The 16610-nt window shown below is 45.4% G+C and overlaps 1 protein-coding gene, 1 long non-coding RNA gene and 1 pseudogene across 4 annotated transcripts in view; 1 reads left to right on the forward strand and 2 right to left on the reverse strand.

Annotated features, from left to right (window-relative positions):
* Positions 1-16610, forward strand: part of LOC143434165 (uncharacterized) — a 47183-nt gene that overhangs the window by 24203 nt on the left and 6370 nt on the right. The window contains exons 3-4 of the long non-coding RNA XR_013103490.1: positions 8440-8556; positions 10748-10807. This is a non-coding gene — a long non-coding RNA (uncharacterized LOC143434165). The remainder of the gene's footprint in view (positions 1-8439; positions 8557-10747; positions 10808-16610) is intronic.
* LOC143434243 (small ribosomal subunit protein eS10 pseudogene) lies at positions 11342-11832 on the reverse strand (annotated as a pseudogene).
* The window catches only part of Fam186a (family with sequence similarity 186 member A), a 47684-nt gene continuing 45470 nt past the window's right edge, over positions 14397-16610 (reverse strand). For all 3 annotated transcript variants that reach the window (XM_076912078.1, XM_076912079.1, XM_034517373.2), the window contains one exon: positions 14397-15341. In XM_076912078.1, coding sequence (XP_076768193.1) covers positions 15308-15341 — 34 coding nt within the window. In that variant the 3' untranslated portion in view covers positions 14397-15307. The remainder of the gene's footprint in view (positions 15342-16610) is intronic.

A 16610-nucleotide genomic window follows, 5' to 3' on the forward strand; every position in this document is an offset into this window, starting at 1 on the left:
CCGTTCTGCCCCATGCCTTCGAGCCAAAATGTGTTGGACTGCTCTGTTGCTCCAGTCCATGGGTCAGGGCCTAGCAAGAGACGCGAAGAATGGAGACAAGACAGGGTGTATGATCAAGTCTCTCTCGTTTATTGTCTCTCTCATTGTCTCTTTTTTTCTCTTATTGTCTCTCTCTGAAGGGAAGTCTGGGGTATTTATACACTTTGTCATGTGCCTTGCAGGTGTGGATATGACATATGCCTTACAGATGTGTATAGCATGGATAACACGTGCACTGTGCGCCTTGTAGCTGGGGGCACTAAACAGCAAAACAAGATATGTGTGATAAACAAGGTATTTATCAGAGTGTGCTCAGCTGTTGTAGGCTGTTGAAAACCAAGTCTCATGTCAGGGTATGTGGCTCGAGATGGTTGTAAAGCTGATAGCCACTTTCTGCTACCAGTCGGCTCCCGACAACAAGCACCTTTACCCTCTGAGCCATCTTGCTGCACCTTGACTTTTCCACTTAAATCTTTAAAGGAAAAAGATTTGTTTTGTTTTCAATTACGTGTCTGTGTGGTTATGTGAATGGCCATGGGGCCAGAAGAGGGTCTCAGGCTAACTGAGCTGGAGCTATAGGTTGCTGTGGGTGCTGGGAGCTGAACTCTGCCCTGTGAAGAAGCAGCTGGTGATCTTAACCCCTCATCTGGCTCTTCCGTTTATGTATTTAATCCACCAGAAGTTCACCTTGTTAAGTGTGGAGTGAATCTAGCTTAATCTTTGTAGGCTGGTTTGGTACTCACTGTGTAGCTCATGGTCACCTCAAAACTCTTGGCAATCCTCCTGCCTCTGCCTCCCAAACTGGGATTATAGGTGTGTGGCCAGCACACCCGTTTATTAAACAGTTTTCTCTACATGGTTCTAAAAAGGCTGTGTATTGTGTTTCATAAAAATGCAAGTGTTGGATTAAAAAAAAAAAATCTGGCAGTGGGGTGTGGTGACCTATGACCTTAATCCCAGAGGAGGCAGGCAGATCTTTGAGTTCCAGGACCCAGAGCAGCACTGAGAACGGCAAAGCTCAGCCGGTGCTGGGGAGCCTTCTTTCCTATCTTTATGGCATTGTGGTTTTTGTGTGTCAGGTTCCATGTGCCATGGATCTGCTCCCGAGCTGTTGCTCTGTTCTCTTGGTTTGTCCATCCTTCTGTCTTTCTGATATTTGGATTTGTTGTGAGGATCCAGCCACAGCCTTTACACACTCTTGGCAAATATTTATCTCTGTCACGCCTCAGCCTCCTGCCCCCACCCCCCTCATTCCTTCCTTCTCTGCGATTTTGAGTCGCCTTGCACCCTGGTTGCCCTGCACCCTCCTGTGCAGACTAGGAAGACCTCAAGTTCACAGAGATCCACTTGCCTGCATTTCCTAAGTGCTAAAATGTAGCCGCCAGCGGCTACAAGTCAACTGAGTTCACCTGAAAGGGGGGCTGGGAATTGAAGGGGGAAGGAGGGCGAGAAGAGATGAGGCCAAGACAAAGTTCTCTGATCAAGGCCCCAAGCTTTAATGTTCAGCTCTCAATTAAAGGGGAAGACCCAACCCACAACCCCTCCTGGTTTCAGATGGGTGGGATAATCCATAGTCCGTTCCAGGTCACGGCCGGAGATGTCTCAAGGCAAGCCCAGGGGCAGTTCTGCTTCTGTGTTCTGGGCAGCCAAGGTGGGTAACTCCACCTAGATCCAGTCACTTGACCTTGTTGTGGTAAACAAGGTCTCTCAGGCTTGCTCATGGTGGGGGGAAGGTACACTAAGAATTAAAGACTTTGTAACACCGTGCCTGCCCCTCTTCCTCTCCTTCCTTCTTCCTTCTTTTTCCTTCTTAAACAATGTCTGAAATTAGAGTTGGGTGTGTAGCTCAGGGGGTAGAGCCTAATATGCATGAAGCCCTGGGTTGAATCTCCAGTATGACTTGAAGAGGGCATGGTGAATCTTAGCATTAGAGAGGTAGAGACAGGAGGATTAGGAGTTGGAGGCCATCCTGGGCTACATAAGATCCTGCCTCAATGAATGAATAAATATCTCCTGTGTGCTTTATCTGAAGAATTGATGTATTATCTCACCTTTAGCTCTTCATTTTTTTTCACAACAGACTCGCTTTTCATACATTATTGTCCCGTGTTCATTTTATTTATTATGTGTATGTGTGTACATTAGTCAGGGTTCTCTAGAGAAACAGAACTAGTAGAATATATATAACAATGGCTGACGTGGATGGAAAGTCCAAGAATCCAATGGTTGCCTGGTCCACGAGGCTGGCTGTCTCAGCTGGTGTTCAGTGTGTGCAGGAACCCTGAAGCAGACTCTAATGCCAATGAAGGAATGGACTTGCCAGTGAGAGAGAGTGAGCAGGTGAAGAGCCAGCCCTCCCTTCTCCACACCCTTTACACAGGCTGCCTCAAAAGGCTTGACCCACATTTAAGGTGAATCTTCCCACCTCAGAGGAGCCAGCTTTAGCATGGGTCTTCCCACTCTGAATGATCCAATCAAGAAAAATCCCTCACAGGAATTCAGCAGCTTGGGTTTTGGTTAATTCCAGGTGTGGTCAAACCACCAACCAAGAATACCCAACGTGTGTGTGTGTGTGTGTGTGTGTGTGTGTGTGTGTGTGTGGAGTTTCTGTGCCCCTGTGCATGCAGGTATGCAAAGAGGCCAGAGGACATCAGATCCCTTGGAAGCAGAGCTAGAGACCATTGTGAGCTGCTTGGTATGGATGCTGTGACCCAAACTTGGGTCTTCTGCAAGAGCAGTGTGCACTTTTCACCTCAGAACTCTCTTCTTTCTTTCTTTCTTTCTTTCTTTCTTTCTTTCTTTCTTTCTTTCTTTCTTTCTTTCTTTCTTTCTTTCGGTTTTTCCAGACAGGGTTTCTCTTGAATGAGTCAAGTTTCAAAAAGAAACTTCCAGCTGCTATTTTTATGGGGTGGTGGGGGTGGTTATGTATTGAACTTGGGGCCTTTCCTGTGCTAAGCATTTGCACCACTACACCTCTGGCCCAGTTGCATTAGTAGCAGTAGAAACAGCATCTTGCTATGAGCATGGGCTTGCATAGAATTTGAAATCCTTTTACCTCTGTTTCCCAAGGGCTAGGATTACAGGTGCACACGAGTACACTCAGATCAGTCAACATTTTAAGTATAACACCTTAAAAATGCTTTCTGTAGTTCAAATTTATTTGAAATTATTGATTAAAATAGGAAGAGTTGACATTCCTCAGGATGTTTTCTCCTTTAACCTAAAGATACAGTTATTACAGTTATCTCACATCAGACCATTCTTGTGATTCTTGAAAGAAAACCTCAATTGTCAGGTTTACAGGGCATGTGAATGTATGAGTTCATATAATGGATAATATATTTGTCTATTTTTTCTTATTTTCCTGAAATGGAAATAGAGATGATTTATTAAGAAAGGGTAGGTAGGGGCTGGAAAGATGGCTCAGCGGTTAAGAGCACTGACTGCTCTTCCAGAGGTCCTGAGTTCAATTCCCAGCAACCACATTGTAGCTTACACCTATCTGTAATGGAGTCTGATGCACTCTTCTGGTGTGTCTGAAGACAGCAACAGTGTACTCACATACATAAAAATAATAAATAAATAAATAAATAAATAAATAGGAAGGTGGAGCTGGAGATTGCTGAGGTTAAGAGCACTGACTGCTCTTTCAGAGGACCAGAGTTCAGTCCTAGCACTCACTCTGGATGGCTCACAGCTGCTTGGAAGTCCAGGCCCAGGGGATCAGCTACCTTCTGTTCTCTGTGGACACACATGTACAAGTGTGCAGATCCACACAAAGACACACAGAACTAAATGACAAATCTGTATAAGGAAGGGAAAGCATCCTGACAGTGGCGTGGGCTGGTGAGCCAAGGGAAAAGCAGAGGCTCTAGTCTTTTTCTTTCAAGCCAGGACTTTGCTATATATCCCCCACTGGCCAGGGATTCGCTCCTCACTGTGTAGTCTAGGCTGGCCTTGAACTTACATAGGCACGTGCCATCACACCAAGTTTGTTTTTGCCATAGAGTATATGAGAGTCTATAAGGTCTCATGTAGCCAAGGTTGGTCATGTAGCCAAGGCTCTGACTCCAGATAAAAATACCTTGAATACTCCATCTTTGTCTCCGCCTCTCTGGAATATAGACATGAATCACCACACCGTGACAATGTCTATTTATTTTTAAACTTATTTTTATTAGCAACCTAGATTTATTGTCTCTTGTACTTCCTTTTTCAAATTCTTGAATTCTTGGTGTGGGAGTATGTGTGTCAGAGAGAGAGAGAGATTGATTGACACATGTGCGACCATGTGTGTGGTTGAGTGTGTGTAGGTGTATGGGCACATTTGTGCTCATACATGTAGAAGCCTGAAGTTGACACTAGGTGTCTTCCTCAATACCAGAGCCTCCTAATGAACCTAGAGTTTGCTGATTCTGCTAGCCTCTCTAGCCATCTTGGCCTGAACGCTGGGATGCCAGGTGACTGCTACACCTGCCTGCCTTTCCTGTGCATTCTGGGCATCCAGACTCCAGCCCTCCTGCTTGTACGGTGGTCTGTCTATCTGTGGAGCCACCTCCTAAGCCGTTTTTATCACTTTTGCTACAGGGTCTCCCTGTGTAGCCCTGGCTGGTAGTCGGTGTGAACACTGGATTGCACGTGTGCACCACCATGTGGCTATTTTTATTCCTACACTGTCTTTATGGTGCCTCATTTCTTACTCTCTGGAATGATTTTTAAAAGGAGCTATATTTTCTTTGAAGGCTTGATAAAAGTCACTGCAAAACCTATAAACTCCACGCTCCTTTCAGCTAGGAAAGCCTTTAATCACCAAGTTACTTATAGATATTTTGTTTGTTGATAGGTATTTTCTTCTGCCAATTTTGACATTTTAAAAATTCCCCCAAATCATTCTCTTTGCCCGGCATTATCATTAGCCTATAGTTAACCTTTCTCTCATCACTGGGGATTGAAAACAGGGCCCTGAATAAACTCAGCCATAGGTTTCTAGTATGGTGATTTATTTCTTGAATCTCAAGTACTCAAGAGGTTGAGGCAGAAGGATGAGGGTTAAAGACCAACCCCACAAAGGAAGTGAGGCCTCAGTTCAAGCAAGCAGACAGACATTGTTCTGTCTGTGCGGTATGCAGGGCACTCACTTTCCCTCATGGTCTCATGATGTAATTTGACTATTTCTATCTTTTCTTAATCATCTCATTAGAGAAGTCAGCATTAATTAGCTAAATATACAATGAGAAGGCAGAAGCTCAGGTTGGCTCTAAAGCTACATTTTAAAAGCTGAGGTCTTGGCTAGAGAGATGGCTCAATGGTTATGAGTGACCACTGCTCTTCCAGAGGCTGGAGTTCAATTCCATGTTGGATGGTTCACAATCTCCTGTAAGTCCAGCTCCAGGGACATCTGACATCCCTGGCACCATGCTCATTGACACTTATACACGTGCACTGTCATACAGACTCCCCCCATGGCTGCTCTTCCAGAGGTTCTGAGTTCAAATTCCAGTACCCACATGCTGGCTCACAACTGTGTATAGCTGTAGTCATAGGGGATCCAGTGCCCTGTTCTGGTACATGTACAGATGTACATGCGGGCAAAATGTTTACATACCATATAAATAAAATTAGGGGTTGAATACCTGCATGCCTACAATCTCAGTACTCAGCAGGGTGATGGAGATTTACCATTAGTACAAGGCTAGTCAGAACTACTAGCATGACCCTACATCAACAACAACAAAAAAGTAAGGGCTGGTGAGATCGCTCATTGGGTAGGGTGGTGTGATGGTTTGAATATGCTTGGCCCAGGAAGTAGCACTATTAGGAGGTGTGGCCTTAGAGATCTCTATGGATGTGGGCTTTAAGACTCTTATCCTAGCTGCCTGGAAGCCAGTTTTCTACTAGTGGCCTTCAGATGAAGATGTAGAACTCTCATCTCCTCCTGTACCATGCCGCCTGGATGCTGCCATGCTCCCACATTGATGATAATGAACTGAACTCTGAACTTCTAAGCCAGCCCCAATTAAATGTTGTCCTTATAAGACTGGCCTTGGTCATGGTGTCTGTTTACAGCAGTAAAACCCTAACTAAGACAGGTAGAAAGAAAGAAGCAACTCCATAAAGATGTTCATCCTCTGACTTCCACATGTGTGGTGTGGTATACAGATGCCATACACACACTGTGTGTACACACACATATTCAATGCAATAAAAAAAATGAGAGAGGGCTGGAGAGATGGCTCAGCAGTTAAGAACACCAACTGCTCTTCCAGAGGTCCTGAGTTCAATCCCTAGCAACCACATGGTGGCTCACAACCATCTGTAATGGGTTCTGGTGCCCTCTTCTGGTGTGTCTGAAGAGAACAATGGTGGTGTGCTCATATGCATAAAATAAAAAAAAATGAGAGAAAAAGGGGCAAGGATAAAGGTCAAAGTGCTTGTCTGGCTCGAAAGGCTGAGGGTTAAATCTCCAATGCTGAAATATATAAATAAATACATAAATAAGACAAGGACCTGGGGACAGTCATATGTCCAAGCAGACAAAGGTTCTTGCTGGAAGTCTGATGACCTGAGTTTAACCCTCAGGACACACAGGTTGGGAGGAAAGAAGTTGTCCTTTGATCTAGTGCACACTGTGCACACACACTCGTGCATGCACACACACACACACACACACACACACACACACACTATGGCAAGTACACACCCACACAATAAATAAAGGGCTGGAGGGCTGGAGAAATGGCTCAGCAGTTAAAAGAGTACTGGCTGCTCTTCCAGAGGACCTGAACATCCCAGCATCCATATGGAGGCTCTGTAACTCCAGACAAGGCAATCCAGCACCTTCTTCTGGCTTCCTCCGGCACTGTACATATGATACACAGGTATAGATGTGAGCAAATGCCCATATACATAAAAATAACAAAATTAATTATAAATAAATAAATACTTAAAAATAAACAGAAAAGGACTGGGGTGAGGCTAGGGTGCTTTTTTGTTTTTTAGAACACCAGCTAAGGCTTCTGTGGTCCTGGATCTGCTCTCCAGTATCATGTCACAAAAGACAGACAGTAGACAGGAGAAAAGGAAGAAGGAGGGGACAGGGAGAAAGCAAAGCTTGGTGTTGTCAGCTAAGTAGAGATATGAAGAGGACAGTTGGGTACATAGAACTAGAATTCAGGGGCAAGGGTCAGAGCCAACACCGAGGTGTAAATTAAGTTGATCAGCAGATACGAGACATTTAAAGATGAGACTGCCTGACCAACAAAATAAAGCAAAAAGGAAAAGATGTTTCGAGGAATAGTCTGTGGGTCACTCCAGAATTTTGAGGTCAGGGAGGTCAAGAAGGACGATAAAATAGATACTCGGAGATCCGAGGGCGTGGCTCAGTGGATAATAGAACTTAGAACACAGCATGAGGACCCATGAAAATGGTGGGCGTGGTCACGCAGGCCTGCAGCCCCACCCCTGGAAGGAGACTCAGGAGGCCACAGGATGTGCGCTCCTCTGACCTCTACATGTGTGGCTACAAATATAACAGACAGAGGGAGGGAGGGAGAGGGAAGGAGAGGGGCTGGGGGAGAGGGAGAGGGATATAAGACAGATTGCTTTGTTTTAGACAGAGTCTGATTCTAGGCCAGGATGACTGAACTCACTGTGTACACAAGGTCAGCCTCAAACTTACATTGAGCCTCCTGCTTTGCCTCCCAAATGCTGGGGTTGCGGGTGTGCACCACCGCACCTGGCGTGCGGACTGCAGACTAAACGTTGATTTATAGTTGAAACACCATGAGGTTGTTTGCTGATACTGGCTGGCGCAGGCTCAAATGCAGAGCAAGCGCAAAGCCCAGGTGGGGGGGGGGTAGTGTTCAGGAGAAGACAGGAATTAGAGGCCAAATCTCTCTCTCTCTCTCTCTCTCTCTCTCTCTCTCTCTCTCTCTCTCTCTCTCTCTCTCTCTCTCTGTTTTAAGGGGGGGGGGTGTCTTTCTATGTAGTCCAGGCCAGCCCTAACCTTCCAATCCCTCTACCGTAGTCTCCTGAGTGCTGAGGTTACAGACATGTGTCACCCACATCCAGTGCCATACATTTTAAAGTAGTTTTATTTTTACATTTGCATTTTTTGCTGTAAACGGGAGGAGAACAACAAGACAGCCCCTGAAAAGGAAAGAGGATGCAAGATAAAATGTCTTTTCATTCTTTGGTTTGAAAAAGTCTCATAGTTTAGCTCAAACTGGCTTGGAACTCACTATGTAGACCAGGTTGGCCTTGATTTCACAGTGATCTGCCTGCCTCTGCCTCCTGAGTGCTGTTATTAAAGACCTGTGCTACCATGCCTAGCTATTTGTCTTTTAAAGGATATGTTTATTTATTTTTTTATTTTATGCATATGAATGTTTGCTTTTCCAGGCCAAGATTGATTGACTGATTCCTTAAAGCTGGAGGACAATTTTATTAGCGTTTAAAAGCAGAACCCTGACGTCAGGACGAAGACGGAAAAGAGGAAGGGAGAAAGCCATGAAATTTGTAAGCAGCCACTTTGCGGAAGGGGCAGACAAAGCAAGAGGAAGCCCAGAGTATCCGGCAAAGCAAGCCCGGGCTTTGGCAAGATCTAAAAGAAGAAAAGGAAAACTCTCCCTTTTCTGAATTAAGGAAGCCATATGGCTACTCCCTGCAAGCAACTGACTCCCAAGATATATGTGTGTGTGTGTGTGTGTGTGTGTGTGTGTGTGTGTGTGTGTGTGTGTGTGTGTGCCGGTAACTCTGTAGAGTACAGGCAGTTGTGCGGCTTCCAAGCTGAGTACCAGGAGTCACACTTAGGTCCTATGCTCTTGCAGCAATCATTCCTAAGCCCTGAGCCGATGCTCCAGCCCCGGCTTAGGATTCTTTTCAAAGTTGGGGGAAGCTGAATGTGGTGATATGTGCTTCTAATCTCAAGGTAGGTTGGCCACACAGTGAGTTCGGGGTCATCCTGGGCTACGTGAGACTGTGTTTTAAAATGAACACATAAAATTAAGGACTCTGGGAATAATGGGAGCAGTTGTGGGTAGAGAGAATCACCTAGGAACATCTCTTGAACAGGAGAGGGAAGTGGAAACGTACAAGCTGAGGGACTGGCATCACATATGAGTTAGACAACGTCTTACAGAGAGGGAAGGAGGATACGTGAATACAGATGGATCAAAGCATGGGTATTTAATGACTGTAGGGCTGGAGGTAACTCAGTGAGGACCAGAACACAGGTTTTCCCAGAATCCATGGAAATGCCAAGTGGGTGTGGAGGCCCACCTGTCATTTCAGCACTGGATACCAGAGGCAGGATCCCCAAATGACCTGGCTAGCCGACTAGCCACGTTGACCAGCTCTGGGTTCAACTGAGAGAGCTTGTCTCAGTAAAGAAAGTGGAGAGCAACCAAGGAAGAGCTGCAGCATTAACCTCTCAGTATGTACACACACACACACACACACACACACACACACACACACACGCACGCACACGCACACGCACACACACACACGTGCATTCATGCACAAGATAGGCACATGTGAGTGGTAGTAGGAAAACATGGTGGTCTGTGCCTATGACCCCAACACTCAGGAGATGGAACAGCCACATCAGGAGTTAAAGGCCAACCTAGGCTACACAGAAAGCTTGAGGCCAGCCTGGACCTCCAAATAAATAAAGTGCACGGGACCTGGCGAGACGGCTCAGCAGTTAAGAACAATCGCTGCTCTTCCAGAGGTTCTGAGTTCAGTTCCCAGCACCCACATCAGTGGCTCACAACTGCCCAACTCCATCTCCAAAAGAATCCAAAGCCTGGCTCCCTCAGACACCTGCACTCACATGACATACCCACATGCAGACAGAAACGCCCACACATATTCAAATATTTAAATAAATTAGTGGTCTGGGGAGTTGGCTTTGTTAGTAAAGTTCTTACCATGGAAGTAGGAGGACCTCATTCAGCTCCCCAGCATCCATGTAAAAGCTAGGTGCACCATGCCTGTCTGTAATCACAGCACCTGTGAGGCAGGGACGCCCAGATCCCTGGAGCTCACTGGCCAACCATTCTCACTGGATCAGTGATCACCAGGTTTAGTGAAAGAGCCTGTCTCAAAAAGTAATATGGAGAACGGTTAAGAAAAACACCCAATATTTACCTCTGCCCTCTACATGCACACACATGAACACACGTGCACATAACCATAGGAACACTTACATATCACACACACATACTACATAAGCAAAAATAAAGTTTGTCTCTGGTGCAATAAGGAGCCAGTTAATCAGGAGAAGATGGCGACGGTCTTAGAGATTCTAGGGAAACAGAAGAGAGCATGAAGTTGTTTTGAAAAAATTAATAGTAAAATTTTTAAAAATCAAAGCCAGAGTGAGTGTATGGGAGAAACAATGTGTGTCTACCAGGTAGTTTTCTGGGGCCTCTGGGCATTCCTGATTATTTAAACAGAGACCAAGTTCAGGTATTTCCCGAGGCTGTGTTCAGCTCTCTGGGTGCAGGCCTGGAGCGGGCAGAGAAGCTATACTTAAGCTGGGCTGTGGTCCACCAAGCTGGGGTTCAAAGCAGACCTGGAAAAGAGCAGGAGCTGAGTGGAAGAGGGAAGGGCTATAATTACCGACCTCGCCAGTCAAGCCCAGTTGCAAAGGAAGAATAAAGCATTTGAAACATTGTGAAAAGGTTATTTTGTTTTTTTTCAGGGTAGGCGCCTAGAGGGAACACCGAGCAAGAAAACAGGAGCCCGGCTGTGCTGCAAGTCGGTGGGTAAGAGCATGGATGGCTCTTCTAGAGCACCCCAGCAGCTGGCATCCTCCTGTAACTCCAGCTCCTCTGGCCTCTGTGGGTACCAGCTCCCACATGCACACACCTCATGCAGACACAGACACGGCTTTTTATAATGTGTTGTTATATACAAGACATGTTGTTTTATAATGTGTACTGTTCGGGCAGTGGTGGCACATGTCTTTAATCCCAGCACTTGGGAGACAGAGGCAGGCGGATTTCTGAGTTCAAGGCCAGCCTGGTCTATAGAGTGAATTTCAGGACAGCCAGGGCTACACAGAGAAACCCTGTCTCAAAAAACAAAAGCAAAAAAAGAAATATCATATATAATGCGTATTGTTGTTATCAATAAGTTTTTGATCTACCACCCCGCTTTCACCCAAAAATATCTTTTGCATCAAAGTCAGTTCTGATTTGACCTTGTCTACCTTTTGATTTGCATTTTACTTCCTTCCTTCGGGTTTGTACCCCCCTCCCCCCCAGGTTTATTCAATACAACACAATCTCTAACTTCACTGAGGGGGCTGACCTCAACCAAAGCCGCCTCTAAACTGGAATTCAGTTGCTGGGTCAGCCCCAGCCTCAGCTTTCCTGTCAGCTCCAGGGGGCGGGGCACAGCACTCCTTCTGTAGTGTCTCCGCCTGCCCGCCCTCTTGTGAATCTTGCAAGTTGCTCACCCTCTGGACCTTTGGACAGCAGCGGCCTGGCAGTCTCTGGCCGGCTGCCATGAAGGGTGGCAGGCATGATCTCCTGAGATAGGTGCAGGGTAATCTCACAGATACTGGGTTCCCTCATTTGTAGAAATGTCTCCAGGCAAACTGCTCCTTCATGTAGCCCGGAGACTAGAGAGACTGCATTACATGAAGGTTAGGCACGTTCTTGTCTGCCGGCTCTGGGTGTTTGGCCATGTGGGCATCTTTCTTGGCAATCATCACTCCTTCCTCAAAAAGGAGTTCATAGATGGCAATCCCGTTTTTCTTAGGAATCAACCTCATGGAGGCTGCAGGGTTCTAGGCGGAGGCTGGAAAGGAAGCCCTCCCTTCATTTTAACTCCGTCTATCCTTTTAAGCATCTTGTATAGGTAATATATTTTTTCTTGTGTGCAGTGTTATGCTAAGCAAATGTTCTCCCGCCGAGCTCTACCTCCAGCCCTCCTACAGATTTTGTTTATTCGGATGTTGTTTATTCTCTTTTGTTGTTTTGAGACCAGGAGCTTGCATTCCTAAGAGGCCTGCCTTGAGCTCGGACCCTCCTGCTTCTGTCTCCCAAGGTGGGGTTAGGATGCGCCACCACCCACTCTTTCTTGGTTCTTCCTTCTGATTCATTTCCAAGATATCTCTTTACCTCCTTGGGGATATTTATATAGCTATGTTTTATTCACACACGTCACCTAGGTTACGATACATATCTTGTTGACTTTATAGTTGTCTATTTTTGTTGTTAACCTGTGAGCATTTTCTCTCATGAATATCAGCTCTCTTGATGGGAAACAGATGGAAAAGGTGGCACAGAAGCCCAGATCTCAGTCCTGTTGAGCTAGAGGTCAACTTTGAATAACCTCATTGCTTTTTAATGAGACTTACCCTTGACTCCGTTCCTTTTTTTTTTTTTTTTTTTTTTTTTTTTTTTTTTTTTTTTTTTTTGAGACAGGGTTTCTCTGTAGCCCTGGCTGTCCTGGAACTCACTCTGTAGACCAGGCTGGCCTTGAACTCAGAAATCCGCCTGCCTCTGCCTCCCAAATGCTGGGATTAAAGGCGTGCCATTCCTAATCATGCCTTTGTTTTGCAAGCATAGCAAATAGAAAAAAATCAAAGGGCAGGGGAGGTGGTCCAATGGGTAAGAGTATTTGCCATGAAAGCAAGAGGACCTGAATTCAAATCCCCAGCATTCACAAGGATGTCAGGCATGGCTGTGAATGATTGTAACCCCAGAGCTGGGGAAGGAGATGGGGGGGGGTGTCCATATAGTTCCATGTCTGAAGCCTGGCTCTCTTCGACGCTACTTTGGTTCTGCTGAAGCTTCTGCTTTTATTGTCCTGCTTTAGATCCATTTATTCTTCCCTTTCTATTCATAAGGGGTGTGTGTGGGGGTGTGTGTGTGGGGGTGTATGGTGTGTATATGGTGTGTGTGTATACGATGTATGTGTATATAGTGTGTGTGGAGTGTGTGTGGTGTGTGTATGTATCGGGTGTGTGTACGATGTGTGTGTGTGATATATATACATATATATATGTATATATATGGGTGTGTATGGTATGTGTATATATGTGTGCATATGGGGTGTGTGTGTATATGGTGTATGTGTATATGGTGTGTATGTATATGGTGTGTGTATATGGTATATATGTATGGTGTGTGTTTATGATGTGTGTGTATATGGTGTGTATGGATAGTGTGTGTGTATGGTGTGTGTATATGTGTGAGTATGGGTGTGTGTGTGTATATGGTGTGTATGTATATGGTGTGTGTATATGGTGTGTATGTATATGTTGTGTGTATATGGTGTATATGTATGGTGTGTATATATGTGTGTGTGTGTGGTGTGTGTATATGTGTGAGTATGGGGGGTGTGTGTATGGAGTATGTGTGTGTATGGAGTATGTATATGGTGTGTGTGCTCATGGAATGTGTATATGGTGTGTATATATATTGTGTATGTATGGTGTGTGTGTATATGTATGCATATGGAGTGTGGGGGGTTATGTGTGTGTTATAAGAACACATGTGCCTGTGTGCTCACATGTAAAGACCAGAAAAAGGCCACTTGTTGTTGTTTCTTTGTTTGTTTGTTTTGTTTTTTGAGACAGGGTTTCTCTATGTAGCCCTGGCTGTCCTGGAACTCCCTCTGTAGACCAGGCTGGCCTTGAACTCAGAAATCCACCTGCCTCTGCCTCCCAAGTGCTGGGATTAAAGGCATGCGCCACCACTGCCCGGCCACTATCTTATTTTTGAGTCAACATCTCTCAGTGTTTGGCTGGGCGGTGAGCTCCTGGGACAGCCCCCACCCCCACCCCCGTCTCCTTCCCCGGTTCTGGGGTTACAATCATTCACAGCCATGCCTGACATCCTTGTGAATGCTGGGGATTTGAACTCAGGTCCTCTTGCTTTCATGGCAAACACTCTTACCCACTGGACCACTCCCCTGGCCTTACATGTTTAGACATGGGTCAGGGGGGCACTGATGAAGTCTTCCCTTCACGTCAGGGGCCCATAAGAGCATCCTTTCATGGCTCAGCCTATCCCAGAGTTTGACAGTTTCCAGTGATATCAAACAGAAATCATTTTTATTCTCTTAAGTTTTTATATTTACTTTTGGCTGTGTGAGTATTTTGCCTGTATGCCTACAAGTACCACATAAGCGCCCAAGAAAGCCATGGATTTTCAGATCCCCTAGAATTTGGGGTCCAGAGTTATAGGTTGGTGTGAGTCATCGTGTGGGTGCTGACTAGCTCTAAGCAAACAGACAGGACAAATAGCACTTTGAACCACTGAGTTGTGGCTCCAGCCACCCCCACCCCACTCCCACACTCCTACCCCCACCCCTCCACCATACCCCAACCACCAGGTTCTGATGTAGCATAGGCTGGCTTTAAACTTGATATGTACCAAGGATGACTCTAGATGTCTGATGATTCTCCTGTCTCTGCCTCACGAATGCTGGGATTATAGGAGGGTACAACCTTGCCTGGTTTTCTATGGTTCTGGAGACTGAGCTCAGAGCCTTGTACATGCCGAGCAAGCACTCTACTAACTGAGCTACATCTCCAATCTTCTTTCTCGTTTTTTAAGTTATTGGTCAGGCAAGTGATCTCCTGCTGAGCCAAATTCTTTTTGTTTTGTTTTGTTTTGTTTTTTGTTTTGTTTTTCAAGACAGGGTTTCTCTGTGTAGCCCTGGCTGTCCTGGAACTCACTCTGTAGACCAGGCTGGCCTCGAACTCAGAAATCCGCCTGCCTCTGCCTCCCAAGTGCTGGGATTAAAGGCATTTGCCACCACTGCCTGGCTGAGCCAAATTCTTAAATTAAAAATATATATATTTTTTTCTTTTATGGGTATGAATGTTTTGCCTGAATGAATGTATGGTGCCGGTGGAGGTCAGAAGTTAGTGAATTCCCTGGAACTGGAGCTATGGGTGGGTGCTTGTGAGGCACACACTCCCTCCCCATCAGAGCTGAAAACTGCATGGTCTCCTCTGCAACAGCAACAGATGCTCTTAACCACTGAGCCACCTCTCCAGCCCCTCCCTGTCCACATAGGCACTTAAGTAGACAAGAACGATCTTGAACTGGCTCTCTTGCTATTCCTCTAGAGTGCTAAGATTACAGGCTTATGTGCCGTGTCTGGCTTCAGAAGATGTTCTTAAGATCTACAGGCAGCACAGAAAGCAAAGAGCAAACATAGCAATTTATATCCACAAAAGACAAAAACAAAAAAGGGCATTTTACTGAAACATTGAAATTTGCTTTCTACATGCTTGTCTTCAGTTTTGTGGCCATTTGCGGATCTTCTTAGACCTGGGAACGAGATAACATAATTAATCATGTTACAATAAAATACCAAAATAAAAATCTGGTCCTAAACACACATTCGCAGGAATGGAGATGTGTGGTACGTGGTAGAAAAAATGAGTGCAGAGCCCCCAAGATAAACCAGGGAAACCAAGATGGAACCTATAGCCTTTAAAGTCACATTCAGGAGGCTGACTTCTCGGGAGGAGCAGGGCCTGATGCTAGCATATCATTTATTGCAGACGTCATTAACCTAAGGCTAGAACATGGCTGAAGCCTCCAGAGCACTCAGAACTTTGGGGAAAGGACCTGCCTCCATTTTCCAAAGCTTCCATTGGAAAGAAACTGTTCTCTTCAATGAAACTGCCACAGGGAAACAATTCCACAACTATTCAGATGTTACAAGGCTATTTGGTGCAAAATAGCTTGCAGTGTTAGAAAATGCCCTCAATGTCTGTTGAAATGGATGGCACAGTGACTAACATATTTATGCAATGGAAGTCATAAAACCAATATCATGACGGTGTGTGTCCACTCTTAATTTTTAAATTATGAGCTGGTGTTGGTGGCACACATCTTCAATCCCAGCACTTGGGAGGCAGAGGCCTGGGTTTGAGGTCAGTCTGGTCTACAGAGTTCCAGTACAGTCAGGGCTATGCATAGAAACCTTATCTTGAAAAAAAAAATCAGAGAGAGAGAGAGAGAGAGAGAGAGAGAGAGAGAGAGAGAGAGAGAACCATGGTGCTCACATGGAGGCCAGAAGACAATTTGGGGGAGTTGGTTCTCTTTCTGCCCTGTGAAGCTTGGGGACGGGACTCAGTCAGTCAATGTCTTTAGCAAGAGCTTTTATCTACTGAGCTATCTTTCCAGTTCTTCATTTATTAACATAGAAAACTGTCAAAGATTTATGTTTAGTGAAACAAAAACAGCTTTAAAAATGTCCCATTGTTTTGTGCTGTAACCAATAAGGTGTACTCGAGGCACTACATTGCTAACTGAGTTTCCACCAGCACCCTAGTGTGGCAACATGCAGTTTAGTTAGCAGTGGAAGACTAAATAATTCCGGCTTGATAAATATGTTTTTTTTTTTCATTAAAATGTGCCTATTATGAGCCTGTTTAACAGCTGAAAAGTATGTGTGTATGTCTGTCTGTGTGTGCAAGCATAAGAAGTGATTGTTTGAGCAGGAGAGATGGCTCAGTGGTTAAGGTCACTGACTGCTCTTCCAGAGGAGCCAGGTTCAAATCCCAGCAACCACATGGCAGCTCACAACTG

Source organism: Arvicanthis niloticus, chromosome 13 (genome assembly GCF_011762505.2).
Source record: "Arvicanthis niloticus isolate mArvNil1 chromosome 13, mArvNil1.pat.X, whole genome shotgun sequence".
NCBI lineage: Eukaryota > Metazoa > Chordata > Mammalia > Rodentia > Muridae > Arvicanthis > Arvicanthis niloticus.